The following is a 16991-nucleotide window of genomic DNA, read 5'->3' on the forward strand; positions in this document are numbered from 1 at the left end:
TGTATCCAATAGGTATTTAAAAAAATCATTGATTGATTTTTTACCATAAAAAATACGATTGTAGTTTCTACTTAGCTAGTTTAGCTTAGTTAGCACTATTTCCCAATAATAACCATCGCGCGAATATTATTATAACCAAACTAAACATTCGTTAAAATGCTGTTCGGTTTTTCATTATTTTTAGTAAAATAAAATGACGTGTTGGCATTCTTGTTATGAGCATGTTGTATGTATCCTTTTTGCAAGCTTTTCCATGTTAATAAATACCTAATACCTACCAAAAATATTATAAATTGGAAACTTTTCAAAAATAATACATTTGAAAGAATGCGGTGAGGCGCGGGTAGAATAATACGAATCAGTCTATTTTGAATCGTTCCATAATACTTACAAGTATGTAAAGATTTCGGGCGTAATGCACAGATGTCGACTAATAAAACGCGTTCTAATAAGAATAATACCAATAAACCAAGGCCCACTATAATATTATAGTCAGTCTGTGACACGAAACTACAAACTTCGATGGTAGTGCTAGTTATTGCTCATATTTCGAATGCAATCTGGTAAACTGTTTGTAGAAAATCATAATGGTTGGATATTGAAATAAATGCTAATAATTTGAACGAAATATGCAATCTAAAATCTTGAGGTAACCCATCGCATTCGAAGATAATCAATACCACTACCATCGTAATTCAGTGGCAGGGCCTGAATATAGTCGGCCTTATAATAAACACATCGCATGTTCTTTCTAATTTCCACTAAGGTGTTCTAATAAGAATAATATGATTTTTTCCCTCGAACTTGTAGGCCATCCATGGACTGAAACCGTATGCTATACTAAGCTTATCTTTTCTGGTCATGGAAATATATTTCCACAAAGTATATTATAAGCATCTGATCGTATCCGTTTATACCATACACATTTAGTGAAAATATATTTTCAATATGTTGAACAAAAATCATAAGTTTTGTATGGCACACGGATCTAAACCGCATACGGTTTCAGTCCATGGATGGCCTCTAAGTCGCCGATTTCGTCATTGTAAGTTAGAAATCAATTTTTTCTACTTACGCTTTAAAGTGTGATTCTGCATAACGCTATTAGTAGAAATTATTGTTGTCAATCAAATATGAAGCTTATACGATTCTTATTAGATGTTATTTATGTTATGCAGTACCGCCTGTACTGCTTTGACTACTTAAAATTTAGATTTTTGTTGAAAATCTTGTTATGTTGTGCGTTTTGCCAGTTTATTTATGTGTGTATATATTTCCCCCTAATAAATTTATAAGCATAATTGAGAAACTGCAGTGTTGATACGGACAAAAATAAATTAAGGATTAAACTTCTTATGACTGAGATAAAGATGGAAATAATTAGGCGTTCTGAAAGCGGCAAATCTTTTGCTTCAATCAGCCGTTCGTATGACTTAGGCCGGTCTACAATATGTTCAAATTTGTGGTTTTTAAATTTTGTAGCAAACACTGGTTTGACAAATTTAAACTGCCGAAGCTGCCAGTGCAGATAAAGATGCTGTAAATGAATTTATTTCCTCATTGTCCAAATTATTTTAAAGTACACCTTTTGACGTTTTTCTTTACATTGCTCTACTATCGTATATTCAACATTTGTACACATTTTCAGGAACCAATTATGTAGGAAAGTCGGGGTCTGCCAGTATTAGGTTTAGGACATAAAAAATAGAAATATGGAATAAAAACAGCAATAGCATGTATGTACAAATAATTTATTAATTCATTTAAAACACGGTCATCTTTCGCTTATCTTTTCTAAAACCTTGCTCAGCCGATACATTGGTTTGCCGAGCCTTCAATTCCTCAATTTCTTTTAATTTTAGGTTTATTTGTAACGAAACACCGTTGTAGACACTCGATCCTTTATCATTTCTACTGAGGGTGCTTTTCAGTTTCATTAGATCCCTCTCTAACCTTTTAATATCCTCCGCAATCTTAAACTGTTCAATGTTCAAATTTTTACAAGTCGACGATTTAACATCTGTTATTTTGTCCGCCTTCATTTTGGGTTGCCCGAATGAAAAATTATCTAAATTGTTTTGACCATTTTTTTGTTTTGACTTTGAATCTCCTGTTCCTGAGAAAACATCATTTAATATATTGAAGACATCGTGGCGTTCCTTCTCTTTCGCTCGCTCATAAGCCTTCTTTTCTCTCTCTTCTTGTTTCCTTTGTAGTTTGCGTAGCCTTTTCTCCACCTTATTGAATAAAAGAAAATGGTATAAAAAAATATCACTAATAATTATAACTTTCATTGGTAAAAGTACAGTTCTACCGAACTGGTCTAAGTAACAATCAATAAAGTGAAGATCACCTTGATGGAGCCCAACTTCCCATAGAGGATGGCACAACAAGAAGATATTTTGATACCCAGTGATGAAAATGGTGCAAAAATATGATGCAAATGCAAAAAAATGTATTAAAATGATATATAAAAGAGAAGTTAAGGGGGAGAGGCATCTAGCGGAAAAATACGAAGCTTGTAATTTGAGACATTTTTCTGATAATTTACAATTTCAACTGTAATAAATATGTATCTGAAAACATTAAAAAGACTTTTTCTTAGGTCAAAGATAAACTTACAATATTGTAAAAAAATATTATAAAATGTGAATTTGTCACAGGACCACACCTTATTACATATTACATTATATTTTATGGGCATATTTATTATTAAAATTTAGTTTATTAAGTTTTCTATTTTTTCTAGTGTAGATTTTTGACTAATTTATCGTTTTAATATTTTTTATATTTATTTTAAAAAACATCGATTTTTATAAAAATATAAATGTGTATAACTTGAAAGCCTTTTTTTAATATCAAATCGAGCTTCAATATTGGGACCATACCTAAAGTAAAATTTGATATAAATAAAAAGGATTTCAAGTTATACACATTCTTTTGCAACATACATAATATTTTCATAAAATATCAAATCCAGATTCGTTTGTTTTATAGTTTTTTTAATTCTGTTAATGATGTCAACACCATTTTATTTCACTCATTACTATTTGTAATTATTTACTAATATGTTTGCAATTTGCAGTCCCAAATGTGCTCAACAGTTTTTTTTCCGATTATTTCAAAATGGCGGAATATGGAGGTTACCGATTTTTTTATTTATTATTTTTTATTTCAGAATTAGTGATAGATATTAAGTAAATTATATACAACTATGAATAGATGATGTCCATAATGTAATACCACTATGTAACTCTTTATTGATACAGTAGGCGCTGGGTAATCCGGCGTTCACCAATCCGGCATTTTGCTATTCAGCTCTCCTGCTCTATAATCCGGCAGGTTTCACAATAAACTGCCGGATTACAGAGCGGAGAGCCTTTCGGTCGGCAGTTCGGTGCCGGACCTTGACAGATTATTTATTATTTCCTATAGAAATCCAATAATCCGGCATTTCCGACAATCTGGCATAGGTGAAACAATATAAATGTGCCGGATTACCAAGCACCTACTGTATATGGATCAAACTATTCATATTTTGATGGAAGTACTAGTATATACCTTGAATGGATCCTCAGTTTCGGAATGTTCGCGTATTCTCATGCAGTGATCCAGTGACCTTCCTTGAGGCACCAATCTACAAGGCACTGGTTGGACACGCCCACTTCCTTGTGGCCCCAGTCCGGTTCCGGCTACATAGCCCATGTTCATCATCAGCTTGGATCCAATGCCCTGTAAAGTATATACATATTTTAAAATAAAAGAAATTCATCGGAGACTGACAATGAAAAACGCATGAAAAATTAATCGTAAAAATTTTGTAGTTGACATAGCAAAATGTTATACCTTTGTATGCTTTTCCCAATCTCCCAATTTCACAGCACCTGGGTGGTTCATCAAACTCTGTCCAACGAGATGGCTTCCGCTTGAAGTTCCTGGTTTGTCTATATCCTCTTCATAAGGATTTTGTGTGTCAGCGGATGAGGAATCACTATCTGATTCAGAATCACTGCTGTCTATAATAGAATAATTATATAAGATACATTAATGGGTGAAAGATGTTTCATACTTTATTACTAAACCAGCATAGAAATTCGTTAATTAAATTAGTATGATACCCCATTTGAATAAGCCAATTTAGGTAGTCTGCACGTAGAGAATTATATTAATCTAGAAAAACTAATAAAATATGATTTTTCTATCACATGAGCTCGTGATTCCGGATTTTTTTATTTTTGAGATTTGAAAATTAAGGAATATTTAATTCTCAAGAATTCGATATTAGTTAATTGATTGCACGAGATTCTCGACAATTTCTTTTTAAAAACTTTGTGTACAAGTGTTTTCTGAATATCGATTAAATTATGTAAAAGTCGATGAGTTGCGATTGTGTCAAGTTTAAGCATGCGAGACAAATTAAACTTTTTCACATCATGTATTAAACTAATAATGATATCAATGAAATAACTGGATAAGGTTACATACCTGAAAGTGGAAATATATTACAAAAGTCCACCACGTGATATTTCATGTTTTTGTTTTTCATAACCGTGTCTTGTTCCAATTTGATTTCGCAGATGTTCTTTTCATTATCAACACTTTTTACAACTCCTCTATGCCAGAGTAAATACACTTCGGATTGTTTACTGCTGGTAGGCTAGAATTTGATAACACAGACACATTCAAATTACAAGTCAGGTAATATTATCTCTCAAACAGGTTTTGCAATCCCGTATTTCCGCTGAATTTACTGATTCTAATATCTGCAGATTGAATAAACTGAAATTAAAAAAATTCTGGATTAGCTTTTCTATGATTTTCATCTGAACTATTTTTGTGGACTAAAGAAATATAATTTTAATAAAAATTGTTAATTTCTCAACTGAAATTCAGCATAATAACATACAAAATTAGCATTTACTTTTTATTACAAGTATTCATTTTCTCATAATTTATGGGAAAATGTTATCTGCTCTTTCATATTTTACAAATAACATAAAATAAATATAGAAACTATTCCCATATACTTAATTATTACTCATGGGGAAGATAGCTTAAAGATTGTCTTAAAAAGTGCTAATAGTATATTGTGACACATTATGTACATATGATTTTTTCATGATTGCAATATTTGAAAAAATTAACAATACTGTAACTTGTCGGACTCTAAATTCAATAAAATTGTTACTCATTAGCAAAAACTAATGTTTTCACTAAGACCGATATTGAAAATAATATTTTCTGGATATAATCTCTAGTAATTATCATTTAACTTACATTTAATTAAGTATTTAGCTCAAATACCTACCTCGTCAAGTTGTTTTAGTTTAGCTAATACTCTACATCCCGTTTTCAACATTGAAAAGTTTGGTTCAATAGCTTCACTCAACGATGAGAGTAAACATATCTCTCCATGAGAAAATCTAAAAAAAAACAACAGAATGTAATACAAGAAATGTAAAATTTCAGATTCTATAGCAAATATCTTTTGAAAGATAAAAGCAAAGTGACGTCTTAAATTGAATTACACATACAATTGACAACATTGAAGAATGCAAACCGATGAGTAAGAGAAATAAAATAAGAACTATGATCGTACTCGCCTGCATTGTTCGTCGTCAAATTTGCAATCTCCATCCAGATAATACGGACAAGGCGCCATCTCTCTGTGGGTAGGATTGGTGAACATTACGCGGACCTGTAAAATTTTGACAAGATTAGATGCCAACATTTTCGAGAGGATTAAATGGAAAAATTAAATACAAATTAAAATTTATTTAAAAAAACCAATAGGTTCCAATGGAAGATTTCCAGCCATGTTAAAAGTGCTGTTCCTTTATAAATCTTTAAAATGGTTTAAAACAAAAGACTACCTGCCATTTCTCATAGAACTCAAATATAATGTGAATGTTTTGAATAGAAAATTATTTACAATAAAGCATTATATTTGTGACAATACAGTAGTCACTATTCAATATAATACTCTACCTTTATGTCGTAGAAATTGGTATGGCCATCTTCATCATCTTTAACGACAGAACAGACCATGGCGTTGTGAAGAGATGGCGCTCCACCCCAATTGGGACAATACAGAGCTGAACATTTCATACCTTCGAGAGATGAAAGTTCTTCCTAAAAAAGATATTTGAAAAAATTATATAAACACAGTAAAGAAAAAGTAAGTGCCAATAATATTTTTTTAACAGATGTAATAATGTTTTGAGAGACCACTTCCAGGTGTGTGTGGCCGTATTGGTCCAATGACAGTATTTTTGTATCTGAAGCCATCGGTCGCGGACTCAAATTCAGTGTCTGACAAAATCATGTTATTTTTTTGAATGCGATAGGTTGCTTAAAAAACTCTAAAAAATCTCCTCGGGAGGTGACCCAAATCTAAATTGGACTGCAAAGCTTATGGAAAATAAAAACTTCCCGAAAATACTTCTTCAGAGTCCAAGAGGCTGACACCGTAATCGGGCAGGCTATAGAAAGAGGAAGAATATTTTATTGCAAATAATTTCCGACTTTGGTATGTCTTGGTATATTATGGGATGGTAATAATAAATTAGATTTGAAATTTGGCACTGTTGCTGCCCATATGGACAAAAATAATGGACGAAAATAAAAACTTCCCGAAAATACTTCTTCAGAGTCCAAGAGGCTGACACCGTAATCGGGCAGGCTATAGAAAGAGGAAGAATATTTTATTGCAAATAATTTCCGACTTTGGTATGTCTTGGTATATTATGGGATGGTAATAATAAATTAGATTTGAAATTTGGCACTGTTGCTGCCCATATGGACAAAAAACGTACAGAGTCCACTGCCAGTTTTGAATTTGAGGTTAGCTACACGATATTATTAGAAAACCTAATTAGCTGCAGACCGCTTCATATGAATAAGCCGACCAAAGAACGGTCCCGAATATCTTATGCGAAGCGTCAAATACTATGAACACGTCAAGCCTATGCTATTGTAGCTAAAAAGTAGTAGCTTACCTCAATATTCACGTCAGCACCTTGGCTATCTTCAGAGTGTGATTTTTTTTCACCCAATTTTTCAGTTTGACTTGAAATACCATTGTTTTCACCACCGTCAGCCTTAGAAATCTCGGACTGTAAAGAAGTTGCACAAAATATAAAAATTCATTGTTGATAAAATGAAGAAACATAGGTATTAAAAATAATATTGTATATAATTTTAGATGTTCATTATAACAATCATCTATTCATTCACTTTTGCTTAAATTAGCAAATAATAATATAACATTTGGTTTCATTTTATTAGTTGGTCGATAAAGTTAAATCAGTGTTTATTTTCCGAGTGTCACATAAATACACAATATATTTAATTATTTACATTTACACAAAATAAAAAAAAAACATGTAAACATGAAACTCTGTCTCAAGGTCTGTTAAATCAAACATTGAGAAACTAATTAAAAAATAATTTTGATGTTGTATTTTTCATCATGATGAATATATCTGTAGTTTACACTAATATCTCCCTTTACAGCTGAGATACGCTCCTGGAAAGTCTGCCGTGAAGCAAAATACCATGTAATGAAATCATGTTTCCATAGTATAGGATCCAATTTGCTCTTCTATAGTCGTTGTCAATGAAACGTGTCTACATGCCCGTCCCTGGTTTAGTGCCTGCCAATATGGCCAATGTAATAAATACCTATTATAAATTGAATGACGTCCTCTTACCATAAACAACGCATATTCATCATCAAATGGATCATTTGTTTTTCCTTCTACATGGTTTGTACTGTAAGAATTAGAAGAGGAGTCAGAATTACTGTCACCATGTTTGGCATCATTGATTCTTTCATTTTTGACAGCAATGGTATCTAGATTCTCTTGAGTGAGTTCTATAAGTTCTTGAAGATCCGATTTCAGATTAACCAACGAATTGAATTCATCACCCTTTGCAGTCACTTTGAGAGCATCCTCAACTTGTGATAACTTGAATAAAAAAAGACAATGTACCTATTATAATAGCTGCTTGTATTCATGGTAATTGATAGCAAAGATACTTAATAATATTAATTTATTGTAATTGGCTAACCTTAAGAGCCTTGTAAGAACAACCTTAATCTATAGAGTTGGATGGTTTTTAAAAAAATAATATGGAAGTTAAGCTTAAAATAAAGTTATTAAAGCTAGCACTAAATTACATCAAAAGTGCCCATCCAGTATGCCTGAGAGGTAGATACATTGCACTAAAAGAAGTAACTTAAGCCATAATTCAATAAATACCTGCAGTTGGTATTGTTTTAATGAGTCTTCCAAGCCACCAGTTTCCATACTGAAACTGCGATCATTCGACAGGAATCAACGGCATTTAATATTGCAAAAAAAAGGTAAACAAGATTTTTGACAATGCACCGCATCGAGCAAGCTGTCATTTTCAAGGTGTGAGCGCAATAAAAAAATAAATCTCCTGAACGTACATAATTTGGGTTAATCTCAGTAAGAAATAGTTTTGGTTTTATTTTTTTTAATGGACTTAAAAAATGATGAGTCGCTAATAGTATTCCAAAAGTAATATTAGAACGAGAATAAAATTAACTACAACCATAAACAACTAAATAAAACATATAAAACGGAAAATTTGACTCTTTGGCTGGCAACTCCAGATAAAATCTGTCTTTTGAGTTGAGTTTTGACAGCTGTGCAGGCTGCTGTGATAATAATTGTCTGTGGATGTATGTGCGTCAGGATTATTGTTTTCATTTATTTATTGTACATACTATAATGAATAACAATAAATTAACATATTGAATAAATAAATAATCATTGAATCAAGGTAGTGATGCGGTAACGGCAACGCTTCATTTTAAAATACCTACATTGATTATTTATAACCTAAAAATGTGTAAAATTTTTGAGTCAGATGATTTTGTTGACACTGTTACTCAATTATGTTATGATTTTTTTATGAAGCTTCCAAAGACTGGGAAACCTGATGAGGCTTGTGAATGGACAGTATTAACTTGTATCGTTAAATCTGACATAGAAAAATTAGAAGTCGTAGCATTAGGCACTGGGTCTAAATGTATTGGAAAGAATAAAATGAGTCCCAACGGCGATATATTAAACGACAGTCATTCCGAAGTCATCGCTCGGCGAGGCTTTCTCAGATACCTGTATGAACAGATCGAATCAACATTTAATTCAAATGAAACCATTTTCAAAATAAATGCATTGGGGAAGTGTGCATTAAAACAAGGAATTTTATTTCATTTATTTTCTACGCAAACACCTTGTGGAGATGCTTCAATTATTGAAAAGGATATACATTCAACAGAACAAAAAAATATCCCTGTTGGTGGTTGTAAAGATTTTAACAGAAAGCGGTATGCAGATGATATAAATTTAGAAATAAAACAAGCAAAACTACGAAAGCTTAGTGATGAAAATGACATATATGAATTTAAAACTGGTGCCAAGCGTATTTTATTTGATCCTGAAGATGAGCATGATAATAATACAGCGTTTGTCTTAGGACAAGTTAGGAGAAAGCCGGGCCGAGGTGATCCAACTTTGTCGTTGTCTTGCAGTGACAAAATGTCTCGATGGGTACGAGTAGGGATGCAGGGGGCGTTAATTGACATGCTGATTGCTGAACAAATTGTATTGCACTCTATAACTATTGCGGCAGGTTGCCCTTTCAAAAAAAAATCTGTTTACAGAGGAATCGTAGACAGACAAAATACTGAAGAAAACAGCACCGATGAAAAGAATGATTTAAGAGTAAATCCACTCGAAAAAAATAATGAATGCCTAAGACCTGTAGTTATCCCGTTAATTCGACAGTCAAGTATCACTTTTGACTTTCAAAAAACAGAATGCAAGAAGCCGTGCCCATCGAGTATTGTTTGGTGTAACGTCAAAGAAAAGTAAATATTCATTTCATTTTTGTTCAAATAGTAAAAATAATATAGACTCAATGCATCGATTGGCTTATTATAAATTTTATCTTTACATACATAAGTACCTATATTCAATATTATGTATTCATGAAAAACTTCTTTTTTTATTTATAGATCGTTGGAAATAGCTGTGGACGGAAAAAAACAAGGCATCACAAAGAAAAATGCAACAAAAATATCTTCTGGTTTATTAATCAGTAAACGATTTCTACTAAAGAAATTTTTATCCATCATTGAAACAGTGCCATCTTTAAATTACGTTATACCCGACAGTTATTCTAAGGATCGTGAGAAATTGACATACCAAAATATTAAATTGCTTTCAACTAGTTATTTGAATCGATGGAATCTTGTTAAAAATAATTATTTCGGTGTTTGGACTATTAAACCAGATAATATGTTGAATTTTACAATAAGTTCATCGGAAACTAAATAAACTTTAAAAAGAAACTACAAGTATTTCAATACTCATATCCACATTTCCTTTAACTAGTAAAGACCTACAGAAATCCATTCATATTAAAGTGAATGGCGACGAATTTAAAACTGATGTCAATATGCTTTATGATACGAATCCACTGGGGTTTCGTTAGCAGAATCTATCCAGAACCATATCATCATGTATTGTACAACAATCCTATTTGAAATTAGCTTTTCCAACATTAACTTGAAAATTCATGATTTCATCTGAATCTTAATAGTGATTTGTAAAAATATCAGTTTGGATCAATCTACTGCTATATGAAGGCCTCTGCAAGTTGATTCCATTCATCTCGGTGTTGTATAGCCGTGTACTTCCGCAGAACATAACTATCTCATCAATACAGCTAGGTCTTCCTTTCGGATATTTTCTACCTCTTACGTATCACTGGATGACTCGATTAAATTTGTCAATCAATTGGCTCTTTTTCAGGTATGTACAAAAAAACATTTAAGGAAGAAAAAATAAGAAAACGGTCAATTATTTAGTGTGATGTATTTTTTAAACCATCTATATATCTCTCAGAGAACTAAAAACATAATAGCGTTTCTAGATTTATTATAACTAACATTATTATTTTCATTTTAAATGGCGAATTGATTTCTAACAAATATATTTCAATTAAAAAACACTGGTACAACACAAATTACTCTGTCATACTTTATTAATTAAAACTCAATAAAACATAACAAAACGTGAAACACTGATTTAAATCAGATCTAGCGAAATGAGAAATCAAAAATATTTTTTAGGATATGCAATATTGAACACTTACGAATTAATAGTTATTAATAAAATTATCTTATTATTGTTATATATTTGGTATGTTGCCACTTCAGAATTGGAGTGTTCCATGTCTTGGCTAGCATAATAATTACACTTATGATACATTTTCACTTACAATGGACTAAAAATTATGAACGCATTTATAAGTAATGTTTATTCCAAAGAGTGATTTGAGTTCCATGCAACTGATATAAAATTTACTTACTTATTTTGAAAAAAATAACTTCCATATAATTGACATGTCTTATGTAATTTTCAGTACATATTATGTTAAAAATATAAAATAAACTATAGAATTAAAAATATTTTCCAATACCGAATAGTATAAACTATAAAGCATCATAAAATTTGTCCAAAATTCTTTAATACAAAGCAAGTGATCATTAAACAATTTTTTTTTATTAATACAAACGTTTTACAAAAAATGCAGATTTTTTCATTTGTGGTACATCAACACTTGAAAACGTATTGAATTTTAGAAAAATAATCTCCTTTTTATTGATATGCTATCATAGAACTAAGGCATTTATTTGTCTCAATTTCACCTCAACAGGCTTTTAATGTTATGCAATTAAACGGAAATTCTTTTATTTTCAGAGAAATATTCTGCAAATTATTATTTATTCTTATTTGTTGGTAGGCTAGCAACAGCATTGCGCTTGAAAGACAAGACTAAAATAGCTACTAGCACATTCTATTTTGAAATGAGTGGATTGCAACAAGATAGATGCATATTTTGTTGCATTGCAATCACATTAAATTTGCATCTTAATGGTAAAGTGCATAATTATATTCAGCCTAAAAATCGCCTCTCGTATTATTATGCAATAAGAAGACATGTGTTTGCAAAAAGACAGACGGATGGAGTTACAATTTTATGCTAACTGAATTATTTAATATAATAAAAGTTGAGGTACTATTCACACCAATGTGATTATTGTAAATATTAAGTTGAATTTAATGACTTTTTTGCAATCTCATAAAAGTACTGTAGGTACCTATTATGTAAATAAGTAGTTTGCTTCTCACTTCACAGTCTGATTATATTATTGTTATTGAATATTGTAAACTATGTTATCGACTATGTTATTGAATATTGTCAACAAAACGGTTAGCAACATGGTGATATTCTAACAATACTATTATAAACGTGAATCTAAAAAATAAACGCTATTTCGATTAATACACATGAGCTATATGAAATGCTTTAGTTCAGAACACTTCAATCCTAAGAGGCAGTATGCTAACTTTCACCGTTCACAAAATGCATTAAACCTAATAAAAAAAAAATACTTAACACACCACTCTACATTTATAAAAGAGCTGGGCTCATACGCACGCACTGCCTTAAAACATATTTATAAATAAATAATTCACTAGGCAATTAAAGAAAGCAATCACATGTTGGTGCATTTTTGCAGCACTCAAATAGTCAACGACATCATACATAATAAAACAGTAAATCTTTGAAAAGAAAATGTGTAAATTTTATCTCTATCACATGGTATATTCGCCAAATTGCTTTAGAAGCCGTTCATAAATGAGCCTACAAAGATTTATTTCCATGGTTGCTAGATAATTATTAATATTTTACAATAATTATAATATTGAGTTTTTAAAACTCAGTAACTTGTTATCGACTGTTTCACCAGTCTGTATAAATATGTAAAAAGGGACTATAATGCATGAGAGTAAATGATTAATTATCATACCTTGGAGGGTTAAAAAGAATTATTATAATTGATATTCTTTGCGCCTAACTACAGACTTTAATCAAACAGTTCCAAAGCTTTCATACATTCACACAAATTTCTCTGTCTTACGATGTGATTAATTTTCTAAGACGTCATTTAGGAGCGGCTTCTTATATAACATAACAATAATCCTTACATCCTAACATTAAACAGTATTGTATTTAGGTGACACATCACCGGAAGTGTATAATATACCCTTAAAAGTAATTATTATCATTTTGACCATCCATTCGTGTACGAGTGACTTAAGAAAATAAACATCTAGCTCAATTGACACATTCTAGATCAGAATCTAGTCGGTGTTGAATGACGACAGTAGATTTTTTATGGCAGAACTTATTACTGCCATCGCAGGATTTGATTAAATTTTCCATCTTTAAAATAAAGTCTAACATACTTATTATTTCTCATACTGCATCGGTTTAAATTCTTCTCAGTTCGTCAAAATTCTTAATCTAGCATATTGTTATGTAAATCATACATAAAAGAATATTCAATAAATAAATAAAATTAATACTTTGTTTATAAAATTTAGTACGAGAGCAAACTGACTGTTGCTCTTGAAAGATTTTGACAGTCTCTTTGAGATTTGGGAAATGCAAGGTTACTTTGTGCAAGTAAATGTTGTAATAAATTATTATGTAAGCACCGTCGGTCGATAAAAATATTAATTATTTCATGCTCGGTCGGTCTACGGCTAGGAACCGTTTGAATTGTATGATTACTACAATATAATAAATAGTCAACGAGGTTGTATGCCCTGAGCAATATTTTGATTCATCAATTTAAAATTTAATAGGTCTCAATCTTTTGGCATTAAGTAAAAATACTCGGGCAGTATTCACTTCTTGGTGAATTTTATATAGGAACAAATAAATCTAAGGCTGGTGGGTTTATACCTATCATCCGATAAGGTATTGATATTCTGTTACATAAACAGACATTAAGACATGCTTAATTGACTTTTTTTAGAAATCGATTGATAAGTGTTAAATTAATAATGAAACTATTTCTTGAAAGCACACTATCTATTCCAAAACCCGCAGACTAACTAGGAACAAAGATCTAGAATGTGTTTCATCAATATAAAAAATAGGTAACAGTTGCGTCTCTGACGAAATCGGTTTACTCATTCATGTAAGGGTACGAATACTCAGTAAGAGGGACGAATGTCTCCTTGATGGCTTGGGGAGTCGTCCAGCGCAGAATGTAGTGAGGACTTCCAGCCTTGTCATTGGTGCCGGACATGCGGCCGCCCCCGAATGGCTGCTGCCCCACCACGGACCCTGTCGACTTGTCATTGATGTAGAAGTTACCGGCTGTCATCTTGAGCTCCTCCAGAGCGTGGCGCAGGAACTTTTCATCCTGAGCGAACACTGCCCCGGTCAGAGCGAATTGGGTACTCGAACCGACCAGCTGCAAGGCCTGTTCCAGATCCTTGTCTTTGTAGACGTAGATCGATAGAACAGGACCGAATATTTCCTCCGTCATAATTTTATCCATGGGATCTTTGGAAACTACTATCGTCGGATCGATGAAGTATCCTTTGCTGTCATCATATTTGCCGCCTCCGATTATTTCAAGCTTGTCAGATTTCGCCGCGTGGTCAATGTAAGATTTGATGCGGGCGAAGGCTTTCTCATCGATGACGGCCGATGTGAAATTGCTGAAGTCTGTCACATCGCCCACCTTCAATTTGTTTCGGATTTCGAGTAGTCCCTTCTTGATATCGCCCCACAGAGATTCCGGCACGTACATGCGAGAGCAGGCCGAGCACTTTTGGCCGCAGAATTCGAACGAGGATCGAATTGTCCCGGTCACCACGGAGGTGACGTCCGCCGAAGGGTGAACGAAGTGATAATTTTTGCCGCCACACTCTCCGATGAGGCGAGGGAAGTTGATATATTTATTGATGTTCTGCCCCACCTGAGTCCATAGCCTGTTGAAGGTGGGAACGGACCCAGTGAAATTGATGCCGGCCAGATGTGGGGAAGCAGTTATGGCGTCCCCGAACACGGGGCCGTCGGCAGGCACGAAGTTGACCACTCCGGGTGGGACTCCGGCCTCTAGCATAATCTTGAAGATGACCCAGTTGGACAGTAAAGCGGTGTCAGACGGCTTCCAGAGCACAGCATTGCCCATCATGGCCGGGGTATAAGCCAGATTGCCTCCGATGGCGGTGAAGTTGAACGGACTGACTGCGGCTATGAATCCATCGATCCCTCTGTAGCGCATTGAATTTTTCGTCACTTTCTTATCTTCCGAGATAGGCTGGTATTTGCTGTTCTCTTTCAGATAATAGGCGTTCAACCGAATGAAGTCGATCAATTCTGCGGCCGAGTCGATTTCCGCCTGAATCGCGGTCTTCGCTTGGCCCAACATGGTAGCCGCGTTTAACTTCTGTCGATAGGGACCAGCCATCAGATCGGCTGCCTTTTCCCAGATCTTAATGCGGTCCGCCAGAGTTGAACGGTCCCATTTTTTCTGAGATTCGACTGCATTTTCGATGGCCTTTTGCACTGTTTTAGTATCGGCATAGTAAAACTTCGCGATTTTCTTTTTATGGTCGTGCGGCATGACCTGATGGCGAACCTCCGATGTGCGGATTTCTTTATCGCCGATGACGATGGGAACGTCCTCGATCTTGGAGGCCACCTCCTTGAGCGCGGCCTCCAGCTCGGCTCTCTCGGGCGACCCTTTACGATACCCCAGAACCGGTTCGTTCACGACGGAGAAGTCAGGGAGGTTCAAATCGGGAATCATGGATCCCAGCCGCCTCTCCGCGGATTCCAGCAATTGGACGTTGCCGGCCCGGAGGCCCGCGGCCAAGCCTTGCTTGCAAACGGAGAACATTGCACAACACTGTTATAAAAACTCACAGTGGACGCGAATCGACCCGCCGGTAAACCGCCACCGACTTGCGCGAACAATCGAAAGTCGCAGATTAGGTAAGTGTTACGTAAATATTTTCCTATTATTTTGTAACGATCGTCGCTTCGGCGGGGTGCCAAACTGACGCACGCAGACAATTTGACGAGAGACGTGTTTGAATTGGCAGAGGGATTCTCACGTGACGCAGCTACTCGTTAAAGAACGGCTGTCATCAAAATAAAATCGACCGAATGTCAAATTGATTGCGCGCTCTGCGATTTGCACTGGCGGTTGCGTGGGCACTAATTTGTTTTTAAATATTTTTGCTAACGCGTACAATACACATCGTTCGGCCACCGGTCATAAAAAACGACAGAATAAATCAGATCTACTATTTAATTTGACCTAATTTGTGCAGCCCCTCCCATGGCATTCACAAATTTATTGGCCAAATGGTTGAGAAAATCTGAAAGGCCATGCGCGAATCGTCGTGATTGCTGATTGGTTCGATTGTTCACCGCGAGAGTTGAAACGTCACATTTTTGTTTTTTAGCAATAGGTACATGGCTGTCAATTGAGAGGAAATTTATGATCCACAATGATAGAATTATCGACAGCTGTTGCTACTGTCAAATGAAAAACAGTATTTTCATGCACGTGCATTCCTCGAGTCCCATGCATATTGTTCAATATAGGTTAATATAATAGGTAAATATGACCAAATTACATTGAAATTACATTTTTTGTGAGATAAAAACTGTCTAATACCATATTAAAATGAGGCATCAAAAATCATAAATTACGTTTCCCCGAAAGTGTTCTTTCTGGGAGATGAGATACAATTCACACAATGGCTCTGAGGTACAGATATTAAATAGGTAGGTAAACATGGGCGAATGGCCTAGTTTTCCATAGAAAATGTTAGGTACCTATTGAAGACAACTACTGGACTTCGACTTCTATATTGAGACTTAATCGTCAATACGGCCGTTTCTGGAACTAAAACCATTGCAATACCGCCAGCATGTAAAAAGTGTGTGACATATTCTGTCATCGCATACAGTGCTATGACGTAGATGTCAATATATAGAGCCGAACATTATGAATACCTAGTATTTTATGTATGTAGCGAATTGTACCATATGCATACCTATCTGTT

At 34.0% G+C, this 16991-nt stretch overlaps 3 protein-coding genes and 1 long non-coding RNA gene across 4 annotated transcripts in view; 2 read left to right on the forward strand and 2 right to left on the reverse strand.

The window, feature by feature from the left end:
* LOC147071851 (uncharacterized) overlaps window positions 1–16991 on the forward strand; it is a 386436-nt gene that overhangs the window by 312097 nt on the left and 57348 nt on the right. The gene's annotated exons all lie outside the window — the stretch shown is intronic.
* Window positions 1733–8424, reverse strand: LOC147071861 (zinc finger CCCH-type with G patch domain-containing protein). The gene is made up of 10 exons (XM_085946283.1): window positions 8265–8424; window positions 7713–7970; window positions 6999–7115; window positions 5989–6132; window positions 5604–5698; window positions 5309–5423; window positions 4486–4657; window positions 3847–4016; window positions 3562–3732; window positions 1733–2237 (listed from the first exon to the last, which is right to left on the reverse strand). The coding sequence occupies exons 1-10, from the start codon at window positions 8310–8312 to the stop codon at window positions 1764–1766; spliced, it is 1764 nt and encodes a 587-aa protein (XP_085802409.1). The 5' UTR covers window positions 8313–8424; the 3' UTR covers window positions 1733–1763.
* On the forward strand, window positions 8656–11907 carry Adat1 (Adenosine deaminase, tRNA-specific 1). The gene is made up of 2 exons (XM_085946785.1): window positions 8656–9907; window positions 10055–11907. The coding sequence occupies exons 1-2, from the start codon at window positions 8880–8882 to the stop codon at window positions 10374–10376; spliced, it is 1350 nt and encodes a 449-aa protein (XP_085802911.1). The 5' UTR covers window positions 8656–8879; the 3' UTR covers window positions 10377–11907.
* Window positions 13258–16501, reverse strand: P5CDh1 (delta-1-Pyrroline-5-carboxylate dehydrogenase 1). The gene has a single exon (XM_085946783.1). The coding sequence runs from the start codon at window positions 15812–15814 to the stop codon at window positions 14087–14089; it is 1728 nt and encodes a 575-aa protein (XP_085802909.1). The 5' UTR covers window positions 15815–16501; the 3' UTR covers window positions 13258–14086.

Source organism: Rhyacophila brunnea, unplaced genomic scaffold (genome assembly GCF_057557595.1).
Source record: "Rhyacophila brunnea isolate RB1 unplaced genomic scaffold, BYU_Rbru_1.0 scaffold_2, whole genome shotgun sequence".
Lineage (NCBI taxonomy): Eukaryota > Metazoa > Arthropoda > Insecta > Trichoptera > Rhyacophilidae > Rhyacophila > Rhyacophila brunnea.